The 18,590-nt window shown below is 34.9% G+C and overlaps 2 protein-coding genes across 2 annotated transcripts; both read left to right on the top strand.

The window, feature by feature from the left end:
* The first annotated feature begins 4,521 nt into the window (after nucleotides 1-4,521).
* LOC125219854 (6,7,8-trihydroxycoumarin synthase-like) lies at nucleotides 4,522-6,300 on the top strand. Its single transcript, XM_048121940.2, has 2 exons — nucleotides 4,522-5,633; nucleotides 5,700-6,300. The coding sequence occupies exons 1-2, from the start codon at nucleotides 4,656-4,658 to the stop codon at nucleotides 6,204-6,206; spliced, it is 1,485 nt and encodes a 494-aa protein (XP_047977897.1). The 5' UTR covers nucleotides 4,522-4,655; the 3' UTR covers nucleotides 6,207-6,300.
* A 5,848-nt stretch (nucleotides 6,301-12,148) lies between these two features.
* On the top strand, nucleotides 12,149-15,883 carry EMB2761 (threonyl-tRNA synthetase, putative / threonine-tRNA ligase). Its single transcript, XM_048125895.2, has 7 exons — nucleotides 12,149-12,497; nucleotides 12,563-12,709; nucleotides 12,792-13,193; nucleotides 13,886-14,263; nucleotides 14,779-15,087; nucleotides 15,189-15,389; nucleotides 15,469-15,883. Exons 1-7 carry the CDS (start codon nucleotides 12,228-12,230, stop codon nucleotides 15,727-15,729), a joined length of 1,968 nt encoding a protein of 655 aa, XP_047981852.1. The 5' UTR covers nucleotides 12,149-12,227; the 3' UTR covers nucleotides 15,730-15,883.
* Nucleotides 15,884-18,590: the final 2,707 nt, after the last annotated feature.

Below are 18,590 nucleotides of genomic sequence, written 5' to 3'. Positions count from 1 at the left end.
TTGATTTGCTGGGCGAGATTTAAGGCTTAAAAGAGGGTTTTGGAACGTTGCTTCGTCTCCAAAAAAGGAGGCAATGCAACTATGCAAGTGTGTGACAAGTTATTGTTTGTAGCTGGTCGAATTAAAGCCCAAGACGGCACGCCGTTTGCATTCACTTTTGAGGTATAATGAACGATAAACTTCATTAGACGACAAAGTGTGGTTTCGTTGGGAAGACGTTTCTCATTCATCTAATAAGTAGAGTTCGAGTCTTCGTCCTCATTGGATAATAACTTCAATATTCCTTTCATAAAAGAATGTACTCCCGCCGTCCAAAAATAATAGTTTCGTTTATGGACGACATGGGTTTTAATGAGAAATTGTTAAAATAAGAGAGAAAGAAAAAAAGTAATAAATTAAGAAAGATATGGAGAATATGTTACTAATGTAGGGGAGAGAGGAGAAAAAATGAATAAAGTATGACAGTGAAATTTTACATTTTTAGAAATGAGATTGTTTTTTTTTTTAATTCCAAAATGACAAAATAAAACTATTTTTCGTGGACCGATGGAGTATAAAATTTGGGACAACTCATTTTTTTATTGGCGGAGGATAATATTATATTAAAGGGAAGGTGTGATAATTCTATATCATCTTTTGGTTAAAAGAGTTGTACATACCCCTAGTTTAGTAAGTACTAGTAATATGATACTGCTTCCGTCCCATATTACTCGACTCATTCCTTTATTATACTTATTTTAAAAAAATAATACTACTTTCGTCCAAAAAAATAGAATAATTGGTGTATGGCACAAGTTTTAATGTAGAATTGGTAAAGTAAGAGAGAAGGAAAAAAAGTAAGAGAGAAAGAGAATAAGTAAGTGAGAAGTAGTGTTAGGTGGAATGATGTGTAAAGTTATTATTTATTGAAAACTTTCCATAAATGAATGTGCTCTATTTTTTGTGGACGGTCAAAAATGGTAAATGTGTCCTATTTTTTATGGACGGAGGGAGTATTAAATAGTTAAAGTGGAGAGAGAGTAAAATAAGAAAAAAATAATGTAGAGGAGAGTCTTCTCGTTCGTATTCTCTCTACTATATAATTTTTCAAAATGAGTGCAAAAAAGAAGTGACTCAAGTAACATGAGACAAAGAAATATATTAATTTAAGGGACAAAATATATTAATGATAATTTAGACATATTTTACTTAGTATATTAGTTTAATGCAATTATCAAGATACAATTACAAGTAATACATAGTGTTGGGTAAATGGCCCATTTTGGCCCAGCCCACTTTAATTGACCTTGGGTCGAGCCCAAACTCCTGCTTCAGTGGAAGCCGAAAATGTGGCATATTTTTGAAATTTTGTTAATTCGTGGCTGTGAAAATTGAGAAAAATTTACATTTGCTTGATATTGAGATGAAAAATACAGAACATGAATCATATTTAAAACATCATATACACCAAATTATACTAGCTAGTACTCATTTGATTTATTGAACGTAGGCTACTGCATCATATGTTTCACAAGAGTCAAACGCTCTAATAATATAATCGCATCGCATAGATAATAGAACCAGCTGCAGCTACTGATCATTTCATTAATTGGGGATAAAGATTGTTCAAGGTTGAAAATAATTTGATTTGTTACATCAATTTAGAAATTTGAAACATAAATTTACGAACTTTCTTTTCTTACGAAATTAAATTTCATCAGTACCTAAATTGAGTTGGCAAAATCAAAGATGCGACGATCAAATGACATCGTTTTCATCAAACGGAGATCAAATGTTCACGCTGTAGAGCGTAGACAGATTATATTGCTCTTTCATCAAATGTAAATATGAAGAGTGAACTATATAAATAGTACTTGATCTTTCACTTTTGTACAAAAATGTTATATGATCTTTATTTTATATGGAGTATCGTCTTTTTTACCTAAAAATCACATTTTTGAATATCTGATGCTGATTTTCACCCCAAAATACTCCCTAAAAATCACATTTTCACATTTTTGCTATTTTTGCTATAGATGACACTTTTAGGTATACATGAAAAAAGAACTTAAAATGATATCTATATATCTTCTCTATCTTCCTCTTCTATACTATTATTATTAATTACTATTATGATATTATAAATTAATAATTAATTTATTTTTTAATATAATTTAAATTATGACTCATATTAACTACTACTATAATTATTGTTTTAATTATAGTATTTAATTATTATATTATTATAAAACTAATAACTCATAATTAATAAATAATTATAATATACTTATTTAAATATGAATCATATAATATTAAATGATATTATTATTATTATTATTATTATTATTATTTTATCTTAAATTAATAAATGATCAATATAGTCTTAATAAAATTTAAAATTATAATTTATATTTATAATAATATATAATAATTGAATATTTTTAGTTAGATGCTTTAGTGAATAATGATATAAAAGAATTATATTAAAAAAATATTTAATTGATCTAATTAGTTTATACAATTGATTTAATTAGATGTTTTGTCTTTAATTTATATTATGAATGTCAATTAGGTGTAGGTATAAAACACTATAAAGAAAGGAAGAAAAAAGAAAGAAGAGGAAATAAAAACTAAGAAGAAAAAGGAAAGAAGAAAGGAAAAGAAGAAATTACATGTTTGGTGCATAGAATTATTTTTTTCACGAAATACCAAAAATGATACTCACCATGTTCCATTAAAAATGAAACACTTTTCTTTTTGGAATGTCCCATTTAAAATGAAAACAACTCTATCTCTACTTTTTCATCTCTTTTACTTTACTTTCTTTTCATTTACTCACAAAACAACTACATAAAATTTCATGTTGATTCTCAAATATTCATATTTAATGAGACAAAGGGAGTATAAAACAAAGATCATATACCATTTTTGTGAAAAAATAAAAAATCATGAATTATCAGGGTGTTGGCAGCAACGGACATACGACACTATCCACTTAATTATATTCTTATTTCATTTTTTTTCTAGATTTTTCTACCAACTAATTTGAAGACAATAATTTATCTACCAATTAAATACTCTTATTTATTTTATTTCTAGATTTGTCTTCTAAGTAATTTGTCTGCCAATACTTATAAAATGCCCATTATTGCATCATTTAGATAAGTAGTAGTAAATTTCATATTTATTTTAATCCATTTGGGTTTTGGCCGGTTGACTACCAAAGATCAGAATATAATTTAAGTCATTATTATAATTATAATTACTTATTATTATAGATTTCAACATATTTAGTGATTAACCGTAATTTAATAATTTTCTTATCGAAATAGTAATAGTAGTAAATTTAGTCTAAAGATAATTTTGAGGGTTTAACTAAGTCACAAGTCATGTCCAAGTCGTATAGGAGTATAATAATCGGTATTGCTTATATCGTGAATTTCATTATTGATATGTTTTTCCTTGACCAAACCGAATAGGAGTACTGATTTAATTTATAGAGCAGTTGGCTGCTCACCTACCCTTAATATCTTTTATATTTTAACTCCCTTATTGATTAACTTCAGATCCAATTGCAGGGAAATATTATGATAAAAAAAAAAACACAAAAGGGCCTCTAACAAACATGCGTAATGGTCGGAATAGCATACAAATCCTTCGAATTTAAACTATATATATTCCCCGTCCGCAAACAATTGTCTAATAATACTATTTCAAGATATCTACGAAAAATAGTCACATTTCAAAAGTAATACTGTAACTTTTAATTTCTTATACTTAATTACCGACATTTTGAATAATTTAAACTATTATAATACTCCCTCCCTTCCTTGTATTATGCACTGTACTACTACTACTTAGTAATTGAGTACACATATCAACAAGAAAAAAATGCGATATGTTCAAGATTGGTACGTATATATCTTGTGTTACTGTATTTCAGAAAATATACAAAAATGTTACTAAAATTTAGTGATATTTTAGAATGTACGTAATTAATTTTGCGACATGTAAAGTGTTTGTAATATATAAAGTGAAGCCAATTTTATCGACATTTAATTTATAGCTATTTATTAAAAAAACAATTTTATAACTAAAAGTAAAACTAGGAGTACTACATAAATTAAATCTGTGTATGTTCGTGTTCAACACATTATGATGTGAGAGAGGGTAGAGAAATTGAAATTGTGGCACGCGCAACAATTATTTATATTTATATTTTTACTTTTGTGATAGAGTGCACCTAAATATTGGTACGTATAGTATAAAGATTTAGCAATTTTAATAATGTCACTAAAATTGTATCATTACTAAGTAATTCTGTTATAGTGCATATATAATAAAGGAGTAGGTTCAACCGCCCAAATAAAAACTCTTAACTACTGTAAAATAGTATTAATCATAGATAAAAAAAAACATGCATACCTGTATTAATTTGGGAGTTTAATAATGATTTCGGGATAGCACACACTAGAAGGCTGGGTCAATGGTTCCAGCATAATTAACATCATACACACATATTTGATAATAGTAGTAATATGACATGTTTTATTTGCATAAAATTAAACAAGTGGAGTACCAAATTGAGAGGGTATGAGGATATATATTAGTCCACTATAAAACATAGATATCGGTTCCTAAAAGAGCAAATATTGTAGGTAATCAGTTAAGTGAGGATGAGGATAGTTGTAGCCATAATTATTAGTAGTATCTTGGTGGCAGTAATACATAAGATGAGTATGATGAAGAAGAAGAAGAAGAAAGGGCCTAGAGGAGTCCCGGTGTTAGGAAACTTGCTCCAATTCGACAAATCTCAACCGTTGGTTTACCTCCAAGAGCTACATGACAAGTACGGTGGGGTGGCGTACCTGAGGCACGGGTCGACCCCGGTGATGGTGGTTTCGTCGGCAAGATTGGCAAAACAGGTTCTGAAAAGCCACGACAACCGGCCGGCCGTCCTGGGGCAGCAGAAGCTGTCATACGATGGAGCGGACATAGCCTTCTCCCCGTACGACGCTCACTGGAAGGAGATGCGGCGGCTGTGCGCCGTCCATCTCTTCTCCCCGAAGCAGCTGGTGTCGTTCCGGCCCATCCGCGAGGCCCAGGTGGGGCGCATGATGTCCAAACTGCGCTCACATGCTGTTAACCAGCAAGCAGCCAATCTGAGCGACATGGCCATGTCCTTGGCCAGCAACATCATCTGCGGTGTGGCGTTCGGAAAAACATACGAGGACGAGGAATACGAGAAGAAGAAGCTAGATAAGCTGGTGCTTGAAGCGCAGGCTTTGATGGTGTCGTTTTACTTCTCGGATCAGCTCAAAGTGTTTAGGTGGTTGGATAGGTTGTCTGGTTTGTTAAACCGAGTGGATAAGAATTTCAAAGACCTTGATTCCTTTTACCAGAACCTCATCGACGACCACCTCACCCCTTGTAACCATAAAAATACTCCTACTAATTCTGACATTATCGATCTCATGATCCAGCTGAAGCGGGAGAAGCCAGACGAGATCACGTGGGAGCACGTGAAGGGGCTGCTCATGAACCTGTTTGTGGCGGGGACGGACACGGTGGCGGCTGCGGTAGTGTGGACTATGACGGGGTTGATGCTCAGGCCAGACGTCATGAGGAAGACACAAGAGCATGTCCGGGAAGCGGTATGCATATGTAGTACCACATCCACATTCATAGTACTAAGTATTGATAGTATTACATCTATACAGGTAGGGTTGAAAAAAGAAGGAGCGATGATCGAGGAAGAGGAGTTGACGAAGCTGACGTATCTCAAGGCAGTGGTGATGGAGGGCCTGAGGCTGTACCCACCAGCGCCGCTGCTGTACAGGGCGGAGCAGCAAGGGGTGGAGGAGATAGAGGGGTGGGAAGTGGAGAAGGGGACAAAAATAATTATAAATGGGTGGGCTGTTGGGAGAGATCCAGAGGTTTGGAAGCATCCGGAGGAATTCGTGCCAGAGAGATTCTTGAATGGGAGTGGGAGTGATCGGGAGTGGGAGTTCAAGATGTTGCCGTTTGGGGGTGGGAGGAGGGGCTGCCCTGGGATGGGGATGGGGATGCTCTCCATACACCTCGCTTTGGCCAATCTTTTATACTCCTTTGATTGGGTGCTGCCCTCCTCTGCTCCTCCCATTGACACTCATGCCTTGCCGGGACTCACCATGCATAAGAAAAATCCACTTCTTTTGATCCCTATACCTTATCCTTCTTCCACTTAGACACTTCTCCTATCCTATGTAATAACTTGCATCTACTATCATACTATGTAATTAATCTCTCTTCTATTTATGTTGCATTATTTATTTCTTCTCCTGTTTGTCTGTAATTAAGTTACACTTTATTATGCAATATTTCATGTATTTCCTATAGGTAACATATACTCCCTCCGTCCCACTTAAAATGCAATATTTGGGAATCGGCACGGGATTTTATGTAGTGTTGTTTTGTGAGTTAAAGAAGAGAGAGTAAAGTAAGAGAGATGAAAAAGTAGAGATAGAGTTGTTTCCATTTTAGGAAACGTTTCATTTTTAATGGACAGCCAAAAAAGGAAAACGTTTTATTTTTAATGAGGGAGTATATAGAAAGAGAAAAGATATGCTGCGCGACTCCTCCTGAGCGGCACTTGAGCGCCCGCGTTCTTCCACGTCACCTCACATCTCTTTTTCTTGTTCCGTGAAATTCTCCCTTCTCTATTTCTCTATTTCTCTGTCATTCTTAAATTAACTGTCCATGAAAAAGATCTCGAATTTCAATTGTTACTGCTTATATTGAGTGATACTCTTCCTCCTTGCCTATTTACAATTCTGTATGAATGTGTGCCTCTTCCATCTTGCCAATTCTCTATTTCTATGGTGATCAAAATCCACCTATTTGCACGATTCCATCTCCATCCCCCGAATTGGAATTCCAAAGCTTTATAATCGTCTTTGGATATTTCAATTTATGACTTAAAAATCTAAATCATATCACCATTTATATATGCAATTTCCAATGTGCTCACTTTGGATATGCTGTGAAAACAAGGGAAGTGTTTGGTGACATAGCTGAGATTGTGATCCTTAATATTGGGCTTCATGCCCAATAAATTACGCCTTCCATTGACGGGACTTGCAATCAAATTAGATCTATTTTCTTCTTCTCTTTTATGCAATCATCATCTGTGTTTATCTTCTTGTATAACTTTCAAGTGTAACACTAATATTTAAAACTTACCAAGAAGAAGAAACATGGAAGAGAGGTGGAGAGAAATTTACAAAGTGGACAGATGTGCAGAGAGAAATTTTGGTGGTTCTAGCAAAGTGGCAGTTTGTGCAGAGAGAAAAAACGTGGAAGAGATATGAATATACACATAAGAAAATAGAAATTGAGAGGAAAAAAAAAATAGAAAATGAGAGGGGCGCTGACCCGTCGCTCAGCAAGTCACGCGCAGCATAACAAATCTCTATATAGAAAAATGCAATATAAGGAGTACAAAAAAAACCAGAATTTCTGCAAGTTGCGGGCATACAATATGTATCAGATGAGGGAACGAATAAGTACGCTTGCAACAACTAAAGGATGATATCTATGGCAGATTAGCCGTCTCATGGACCTTATTGTGAATAGTTTATATAGAAACAAGGATGTCTTCCTTTGTGAGCACGTTTCTCATTTTCAAATAAATTTGTGTATGTTGCAATATCTATATACTTAGTAGTACTTTTTTTTTTTGGTTACATTAATTTGGTGATGTTGCATTGGAATTTTAAGATTGGAGTAGTGTTTTATGTACATGATGGCCTATAACATGCTTGTGGCTCAAGAATTCCCGATATCTAGAAAATTTTGGATCAGGATATTATGTACTTGAGCATTACCTGCCTTTTATGTTGGTGCCTGTGGTTTTCTGATTTTATCCACCCTCCTAGTTCCTTGTTTTTTTGCCATGCAACAATTCTAGCGATGCATTGGACAAGCTGTGTTTCCTTGGATTCTGTTGATCTTGACATACGTATACACAGATATGTTATATGAAGTAGAAGCACTTTGATTCCATCCATAAAATCGACTGATTTTCCATAGATTGGCATGACAAGGTAGGAACTTATTGATTGTCTTGGTACTATTGCACAGAGTGGAACTGGTAAGTGAAGGTGCAACCATCTGCTGATACTGACATCTTATTACTTGCATCTCTTGATATCAGAAAATTCATTGCTTACATTATGTTTTGATAGGATAGCAAGGATTCAGGTGCTGACAGCAATTTGGTTGGTCAGTTTGGGGTGGGATTCTAATCAACATTTCTTGTTGCTGAGAGGGTATTATGCATCATCACTTTTGAAGCTTCTTAACTATTTCCTTTCTCTCACCCTTTTCCTCATATGCTGGGGCTGTTGTACTTTCTTGGTAAAAGGTTAAGGTATCAACAAAGAGCCCTAAATCTAATAAAACATGAGTATGCATGGGAAAGTGAAGCAAACTCTAAGAGACTGATCCCAGAGAACTGAGATAACCGAGGCACTCTCCAGTCTCCACACACTTAATTATTTATAACAATTCAAGATGCACTGTTTGATCTCAGCTGGCGAAATTATGCTAGCAGAAAGAAGAAGACCAAGACTGTAGTTGGGAGCGTATAAACGATTTTCATTACTAGAGCTGCTATCTTTTAGAACTTGATAGTTCCTTTTGCAGCTGTGCAACCCTAAACAAGTTACAAATGAGTTCTACAAGAAAACGTACAACGATTATTTAGAACCCCTTGCTTCTTCACACAATTTCCTACTGACATAGCCACTTTGTTATTTAATCTCGACAGTTCACATTATTTTTTTTGTGTGGATATAGTAGTCCAAGAGTTGTATAAAAAAACATAAATTCAAGATGGTGATCTTTATTGGTTTGGTTGTTTTCAGGGAAGGATGACAAAGAATATAAGGCTGTTTGTAACTAGTATTCATTTCTGGTGATTTTGATGGTGAATTGGTCTTTATGTCAGGATTGTTTATTTAATGTATGAACACAAAGAACTTTGTTGACATCTCCAAAGAAGATTTAGATCTGGATCAGTATATTAGATACCCTCTTTGAGATTGATTCCCGCTCAACTCTCTCAAACTCTACTGGTTACCTGTCACTGGCGGAGCGAATTAAGGACAAGGGGTGACAATGGTTACCCCAAAATTTTGTGCTTATTACTACTATTTGAGAGTTACTAGTAGTTGTCACAATGTTCCAGTGGTATTGCACTTCTTTCTCATTGCTTAGGTCACGCGTTCGATTCTATTTGAACACAATTTAAATTTTTTATTATATTTAATAATTATTATAAGAAAATGAAATTTTTTTATTAAATATTAGTAAGGTTTAGAAAAATAAAATAGAATGTTTAAGTAATCTAAATGTTGACGAATATTGCTTACATTTTCACCGAAACTTTCCCAAAATAATGTAAAAGATGATTTCTGAATAACAATATTACTTCATGTAAAAATTTATCGCATCCCCAAATCAAAAGTTCTGGATCCGCCACTGTTACCTGTACCTTTTTTTTTTTGGAGTTAAATAGTATGATGACATTTCATTTCCTGGAGAGGTATTACTTCTTCTATTGATGTGCAGTTGGTGATGTTTTATTAAAGAGTGTTGATCATGTGATTAGTTTGTTTTGGGATTCCTTATGTATGAAGACAAAGATAGAAAGATGAAGCAAGAGTTTGGTGGTACTTGTGACTGGATTAAAAAGAGAGTTGCCAGTGTTCACGTCTCAAACCGTAGACGGTTGAAGCCGAGGTTGTCGAGCCAAATTGGTGGTGGTTTAGACTGGTTGAACTGTGTTTCCTCTGTTTGTATTATATACTCCGAATTTTAAATTGTTCATCTTCAAATCGGCTTTTGTTTTTTTTTTATTTTTATTATTTTAAATTCATATATAAATAATTAAAATTTGATTTGATTTTATCTAATAAAATGTTACTACTCCTATTTATTTCCATTAATTTTAGAGTAAATGTCAAAATTGGTTCTAATCATATAGTCAGAATACGAATTTGATCAAAATCATTCACCTTTTGAAAATCGAGTCCAGAACATTTAAAATCGTTATCGAAGTGGTCCTTTTCCATAAAAAACTAACGGTAAACGCCTAATTAATTATTTTTTAAACTTAATTAATATACTAATGCATAATTAATTAAAAAAAATTAAACACTCATAAAATTAATAAAATGCTAAGAAATTCCAAAATCAACTATTTCTCTCTCTTCTTCCTTCTCTTCCATCTCTCCTTCGTTCTTCCTAAATCGGAATCTAGCTCTTCTTCTCTTTGGCGCTCAATGTCGTCGCGTCTTTCTCTCTCTGCTCGATCCTCCTCAAATCGTCGTTATCTTGTGTTTCTCCGCATTACTGCTGTCCGAGATCAAAACCGTCGCCGTCCACCATTGCAGTCGCCATCAACCCCCATTCTTTTCGGTTCTCCTCATCGCTCTCTCTATTTTCTTTCTCGGCAGTCCGACGTTGTTATCTCCGCTGATATGGTCACTGTTGCCGGAAGATGGTTTCGCTTCCGTCACCTCTGTCTGCTCGTTGTCAGTCGAGCAGTATTGCTGCTCATGACCTCATCGCCGCTGCTATTGCCTCGGTTCAGCCCATTGTCATCCTCTCTCCGTCTCCCAGCTCAGCCATCAATGCCCTCTCTTCTCTCCCTCCTTCTTAATCAATCTTACTCAAATTCATATCTTTCTCTAATCAATTTCTGGAACCTTAATTATCCGCCGCTGCTCAACAATTCACTCTCTTTCCCCTTTAAATTTCAGCCGCGGTGTTGCATTAGTATATTAATTAAGTTGAAAAAATTACTCCCTCCGTTCCACTTTAGGAGTCCCTATTTACCATTTTTTGGTGTCCCACTTTAGGAGTCCCGGTTGAAATATTCCATAAATGATACTCCCCACGTTCCATAATAAGAGGGGCGTTTTTCCATTTCCGTCCGTTCCATAGTAATAGAGTCATTTCTTTTTTTAGTAAAAGTCAACACATTTTTCCACACCTACTTTACTCTCTCTTACTTTTTTCTATCTTCATCTCTCAACCTTTTTCATTTTTCACTTTATTCTCTCTTTACTTAACTCACCTAACACAATTTTTCTTAATCTCCGTGCCGAAAAGTTTTGCCTCAATTACTATGGAACGGAGGGAGTATTAGGCTTCACATTCCACTAACATTTTTCCACTCACATTTTATTATAAAACTAATATAAAAAAGTAGGACTCACATTCCACTATCTTTTTTCAACTACTTTCCTTTATATTTCTTAAAACTTGTGCCGAACTCAATCGGGACTCTTAAAGTAGGACGGAGGGAGTATTAATTAGGCGTTGACAGGTAATTTTTAACGGAAAAGGACCAAAATACTTTGGACCCAATTTTTAGAAAGTGAATGTTTTTAGACTAAATTCATATCCTGATTATATATTTATGACCAATTTTGACATTTACTCTTAATTTTATTATAAATGTTTAATCATTAGCACCCTAATCCAAAATCAAGACCAAATCTCCACCCTTAGATTTTAAAATGAGTGGATGAGATTAAATCTTACGAATCTCAATAAATAGTAGACAAAATATCAACAAAAGGATAATATCGTCATTATGTTATCATATGATAATTTTCGTGAATGTTTTTTTATATCAACATAGTGTATCACAAATATCAACAATATGACATAAGAATATCAACACTAGTACAAGAAAATATCAACACATATTTATTGAGATTTTTACATGGTTTTATTGAAATTTTTTGATGTATTTGTTGATAAAAATCTGGTTATCAACATTTACGAAAACTAAAATAAAAAATATCAAATTTCATTATCCGAACGTCATCGGAACATATGCAATTGAGCTCTCGTTGGAATCCTTATAAAATTATCTTTAATTTGATATATTTTTTGCGAAAAAATAATTTAAATCGAGAGAATTACGTAAATGTAAAGTTTTAAGATGATTTTAATGAGAGTGAATTGACATTAATATCCTCTAATTTTATTTATTATTATTTTTAATTAAAAATATAATCCATATGACATTATTTCAACGATTAAATCTTCTAATTTAATGGCTAAGATTTAGCGCTAGTTTTAAAAGTTAGCCATTCATCGCTCGCTATATCAAAAAATACTTATGTACAGCGAAGAAGAAGAAGACGAGGCAGCTGCAATATTCACCACAAAAACACACTGTTTTGTTGGCCATGTTGGTGGTTAGCAGCAGCAGGATTGGTGTAATGGAGGCTGCTTTATCCCTTTCTCTATCTCTCTCCAAACACTCTCTCCTCCCAGCTCACAGACTTGTCCACCATTTCTCTCCGAGATGCACCCTCCGCAATCATCATTTGCATCGCCACCGGAGGACCACCAGATTCTCCGCCGTCGCCACTCAAGTCACAGAAACACCCCCATCCACCGCTCCTGTTCTACCCACTAACCAGTCCTCCCAGACGCTCCTCAGGATTCGCCACACCGTCAGTCTTTCTCCTCATTTATTTCTCACTCCAATTATCAAGTTGTTTAAATTAGGGATTTGCAGTGTGCTCATGTGATGGCCATGGCTGTTCAAAAGATTTATCCACAAGCAAAAGTCACAATTGGCCCTTGGATCGACAATGGCTTCTATTACGATTTTGATGTGGAGCCTCTCACTGACCACGACCTTAAGAAGATTAAGAAGGAAATGGTGTGCTCACTTTCTCTTCCTCTTTTGATCCTGCTTTCTTTTCTTTTCTTTTTCAATTTATAATTTCTTGAATCATCGATAGGATCGCATTATTGGTAGGAATCTGCCCTTAATCAGAGAACAAGTCACCAGGGATGAAGCACAAAAAAGGATTATGGCCATCAACGAGCCCTACAAAATGGAGATTCTCCAGAGCATCAAGGAGGAGCCTATCACTATCTATCACATAGGTGATGAATGGTGGGATCTTTGTGCTGGCCCTCATCTAGAATCTACTGGTAATATCAATAGAAAAGCTGTTCAGCTTGAATCTGTTGCTGGGGCTTACTGGAGAGGAGATATAACTAAGCCAATGCTTCAAAGAGTATATGGCACTGCATGGGAGAATGAAGAGCAGTTGAAAGCCTATCTTCACTTCAAGGAGGAGGCTAAAAGGCGGGATCATCGCCGAATAGGACAAGATCTTGATTTATTTTCTATACAGGTACCACAGCTGTGATTTGAGTTGTCGAATTCTAGTATGACTCTGCACTGGAAGGTTTTTTTTTTATGTTTCTACTCTACATTAGTGATAATAAGGTTCTGTGTTATAAATCAAAGCTTGATGCTGATATCTTGAAAACCTTTGCAATTAATTGAAGTGGCCTGAAAGGTGGTGTATTTAGGCAATTTGCGAACTAATGTAGCTGTAGATTGGCACATGTACGGGGTAAATCCTCAGTTATCCAGCCCCGGCTGCCAAACTGCTTTATACATCCATTGGCCTTTCACTCCTCCAAATATAGCTTTTATACATCCATTGGCCTTTCACTCCTCCAAATATAGCTTATTTATCCTTCGCAAAACATCTCTAAATTATTATTGTCTGTAGGATGGATAATTTAGCTGCTTATCATTAATGCTACTAATTTAGTTTTTCGGTCTTAATGGCAAAGAGATTGAACAAAGATATATCTTTCCTTGTCGATAAGCTTCTTTATGAATGTATTGTGGCTATTGACTCTAATGATTTGGTATTTTTAATCCATTAAATTAATTTAGGGTGCTTATTATATCAGATTATTGTTGAAGTAATAGGGTTCTGCCTGGCTTTATATTAGTGTAAATTTCACAACTTTTTTTTTTGGGTTGATTAGATAACGGGGGCTTCAATTGATAGTAGATGAATACTTGCAGGATGAGGCTGGCGGCGGATTGGTTTTTTGGCATCCAAAGGGTGCTATCATGAGACATATAATTGAAGATGCCTGGAAAAAGATTCACCTACAGCGTGGCTATGATCTCCTCTATACCCCACACGTGGCAAAAGCAGATCTCTGGAAGATTAGTGGTCATCTGGACTTTTACAAAGAAAACATGTTTGAGCAGATGGAGATAGAGAAGGAACTTTATCAGCTTCGACCAATGAATTGCCCTTACCATATTTTGGTCTACAAAGCACAGCAACATTCCTATAGGGATTTTCCAATCAGGGTTGCAGAGCTTGGAACGGTGTATAGATATGAGCTGTCTGGAAGTTTACATGGTCTATTCCGAGTACGAGGATTTACTCAGGTATTTGTTTGCTCCTTGCATATTCTGACTTCAGACATTTCTGGGATGTCTACAGGTCTTGGATCTGGTTATTGTGTCAGAGCCTAATGTATATGGTTCCCCAACAGTTGTTTCATTTATATTCTAATTTACACAGCTGTCTTGTTTGACAGAATTCCATTAATGGTGCCAAAATTCCCTTGTCTTCTAGGAAATTGGTATGGTGTCATACTTGTAAAATGGCTATATCAACACACCTTAACCAACAAAACTAACTATGTTAGTATAAAAAGCTTTCTCCTGGACAACCTTCATCATTGATTAAAGAGCTTTCCGATGGGCCTATTTGTTATATGCATTGGATGGGAGATGTTTATATGCGTTTTCCAACTCGTTGGTCCAACCTGCACTTGAAGTTTCCTTGCACTGTCACTAAAATGAGTTTCTGTCAATTGATGAATTTATAAGCAGACCACACATACTAGATAGATCTTTCGGAGGCTCGTTATCTAGATTACTCTGTGATGGTTTTACAGGATGATGCCCACATCTTTTGTTTAGAGGATCAAATCAAAGATGAAATCAGGGGTGTCTTGGATCTTACAGAGGAAATACTGCTGCAGTTTGGGTTTGACAAGTACGAAGTGAACCTGTCAACAAGACCAGAGAAATTTGTCGGAGGTGATGAAATATGGGACAAAGCAACCGCTGCTCTAAAGGACGCTCTAAATGACAAAGGCTGGAGTTATCAAATCGATGATGGTGGTGGTGCTTTTTACGGCCCCAAAATTGATCTCAAAATAGAGGATGCTCTGGGTAGGAAGTGGCAGTGCTCGACCATACAGGTATTGCTGGACTGCAACTTTGCTGAAACCTGAAGAAAGCATGAAGGGCTTGAGCTCTCACTGCATGCTTGCTAATTCTTGAACCCCTTTTTCCCCCTTAGGTTGATTTTAATTTGCCTGAGCGGTTTGACATGACATATGTGGACTCTGATCAAGAGAGAAAGCGACCAATCATGATACATAGAGCAATTCTTGGATCGCTGGAGCGCTTTTTTGGAGTTCTTATTGAACATTATGCTGGAGATTTTCCATTATGGCTTGCTCCAATTCAGACTCACTTGTTACCCATAACCGACTCACAGGTAAATAAACAATCGCGCTAGCTTTTCCTTATATATACTTGAGCAAACTGTTTGGCTAGTTTATTGATATTACTTACAGCTGGATTACTGCAAGAGGGTGCTTGAAAGATTGAAAGCTGATGGGATTCGAGCTGAAATATGCCACGGGGAGAGGATATCAAAACTTATTAGAAGCTCGGAAAAGCTTAAAATTCCACTGATGGCTGTAGTTGGAGCAAAAGAGGTAGAAAATGAGACAGTGACTGTAAGATCTAGGTTTGGTGGAGAGTTGGGAACCATGGCAGTTGATGAATTTGTCACCAGAATCAAGCATGCAATTCAAGACAGGACTTCGTTTTAGTTCAAGGACTAAAAAGCTGTTTCTGTTTTCAACTGTAACACCTCAGTTAGATGCTCTGCTCCTTCCATTGTACAGGACCGAGTTCTTTGTCTCCCTCACCTCCACAGGCTGGGCCATGATTTTGAACATAAATATATAAAAACTTTGTTGGCAATTATGTTGCTTTAAAATATTTTCTTGTATGCAATTTTTTTATGGAGAGTAGTGATTGGTAGATTCTGAGCTCAGTTTAATTGAAAATTGTAATCATCAAATCAGGAGCTTCTACTTATAATGAAGCCCACAACAGTAAGCTCTATCATTTTTGAGTGAACAATTCCTGAATACAAAAACATAATTTAATTTAATGCTCATTGGTTAGAGGCTTAGGCTTGGGCTGTGTTTATATCTGTACATATTCTCCTTCATCACGTGTTACTCGTTCTAGGAATACCTCCATTGATATTATGCATTCAGTCGGAGTTGGTTCTGCATTTGCATTCTTTTCAGGTTCAGTCTCTCTTCATAGAAGCTCGTCTAGGATCGCAGCTGGGTCGAGATCCCAGCAACCCCGGGGCAAGTTAAAAGTGCCTTGGACATTAAGCAAACAAGATGGGACCTGGTGTGAGAATCGCAACATCTCTCTCCTTGGGATACATCTAATGGCACTAGTTTGTATGCATCCAGTTTTTACGAGCGGAGTAACCCACACGCCTTCCTCTTCCTAAAATAGAAAGTTTTCTAAAGAATGGACCAAAATAGAAATTGTCTCTATTTTTAAAGACTGGGGTAATAGTTAATGTGACAATTTTATAGTATTAAGATTTTTTGGTAATAAGCGTATTGTACTACTCCCTTTGTTCTAAAGAAGATGATCACTTCATTTGATAACATTGGATTTTATAGTACAATTTTATTTTGTGTATTAAATGGAGAGAATAAAGTAAAAAAAAATGAAATAAAATAAAAATAAATATATTTATAATTTTAGGAATCATCTTGATTATTATGACAAATCGAATATAAAAATGAGTCAATTTTAAAGAGACTGATAGAGGTAGGCCTGCTTAACCGGTTCTCCGGTTCTCGGGTACCCGGAATCGGAACCGAAACCGATCGGGTAATCGAAGAACCGGAACCGAAGAATCCGGTTCCGGTTCCGGTACCGGTTCTAATGTTTTCATAAATTTCGGTTCCGGTTCTACCCGGAACCGACCGGTTCTTACCCGGAACCGAATAATATATATTAAATTTATTTATTTTTTTACTAAAATTGAAGTATAGTAATTAACGGTAATTCATTTATTATTATCAAGGTTGGTTTTGATTCTTTAGTATCACTGAATGTATTCCTTTGCTACTTTGATATTGCTTAAAATAAATGCTACTCTTGGTTTGACAATATAATTTTCCAATGTATGTGTTTGAATCATTATTTACCATTATACTTTGAGTGCTTTAAACAAAAATAATTTTAACAGACCATGAAAGCTCTTAGAGGAGTCAAGGTGGAGGTTACTAATTGAGGAAACATGCGAAAGAATATACCGTAATTTTGGTTTGACATCACAGACAACTCGTGGGCTAACGTAAGAATCAAATTTCTTGATACTAAGTGGAGATAATGTAATTTTTGTTATATATAAGTTAAATCTAGTTTGGTGTCAGATTAAAATTAGGTAAATAATAAATAACTTTTCGTTAATTAGTATACTTAAATTAAAATTAAAACTACAAATCGGTTCTGGTTCGAAACCGGTATCGGCCGGTTCTTACCCGGTCGGTTCCAAACCGGAACCGGACGGTTCCGGATCCAGTTCCGGTTCCGAGATTCATGAGATTTTGCAACCGGATACCCGGTCAACCGGACCGGGTAGAACCAGAACCGGCCGAATAAGCAGGCCTAGATAGAGGTATTTAAGAGGTGGAGTAAGAGGACAAGAAAAGAATAAAAGTGATAGCTAAGTCATTTCTACCGTTTATGATATTTTAATTTTGGATCATAGGTAAACATGATCAAGTGGGCCCATCTTGTAACAATTTATCACCGGTCAAATATAAAATCTCTAATGCATAGTACTGTACGGGATCAATTGTTAACTCATTCCTTAATTGCTAACTACAACTAATTTAAGATCATAGGAATTAAGATCTAATGATTTATAATTTGTCATGTGTAATTTTATTTTTCATATTTTAATATTAAAAAAATAAGATTAACTACCACATTTTAGGATTTTAATTGAATCACAATATGAACATAGTGTATTAAAGATATCAACACAATGCATTGAATATGTCAACAAAATTTAATGTTGACATTGTACACATATTGTGTTGACATATTATGTTATCTATATTGATATAAAGCTGTTTGTCGAAAATATGAAAATTTATGATTTTTTTAAAAAAAAATTGATATCAGAACATATGCATGTAAGATCTCGTTGGAATCCTTATAAAATTATAATTTGATATATGTTATGTGAAAAAATAATTTAAATTGAGATAGTTATAAATATTTAAAGTTTTGAGATATTTTTTTAAAAATTTGTTATAACTTACTTTTTGTTAATTGACATTAATATTCTAATTGACATTTTTTGTACACTGTATTGACACTCGTGGTTGTATACTTTTATGCCTTGATTTAATGATTTAAAATCTATCATTTAGTTGTAGTTAGCAATTCAAGGGTGAGTTAACAATATGACACACTCCTTACCATACGTCCATACTCATACGTTTTTAATTTTAATTTTTTTTTACAATTTTAATCCGGCTCACCTCACATTTTATTTTTAAACTGGCACTTCTTAACTTTTATTCACACATTTTCTAATATTAATAATTTGTTATTATTTTGTAATTTTAGGTTAATA

The sequence above is a fragment of the Salvia hispanica genome, chromosome 1, assembly GCF_029641045.1.
Source record: "Salvia hispanica isolate PSC_SH4W2 chromosome 1, Shi_PSC_v1, whole genome shotgun sequence".
In the NCBI taxonomy this organism is placed as follows: domain Eukaryota; kingdom Viridiplantae; phylum Streptophyta; class Magnoliopsida; order Lamiales; family Lamiaceae; genus Salvia; species Salvia hispanica.
This window is presented reverse-complemented; position numbering and strand designations above follow the sequence as displayed.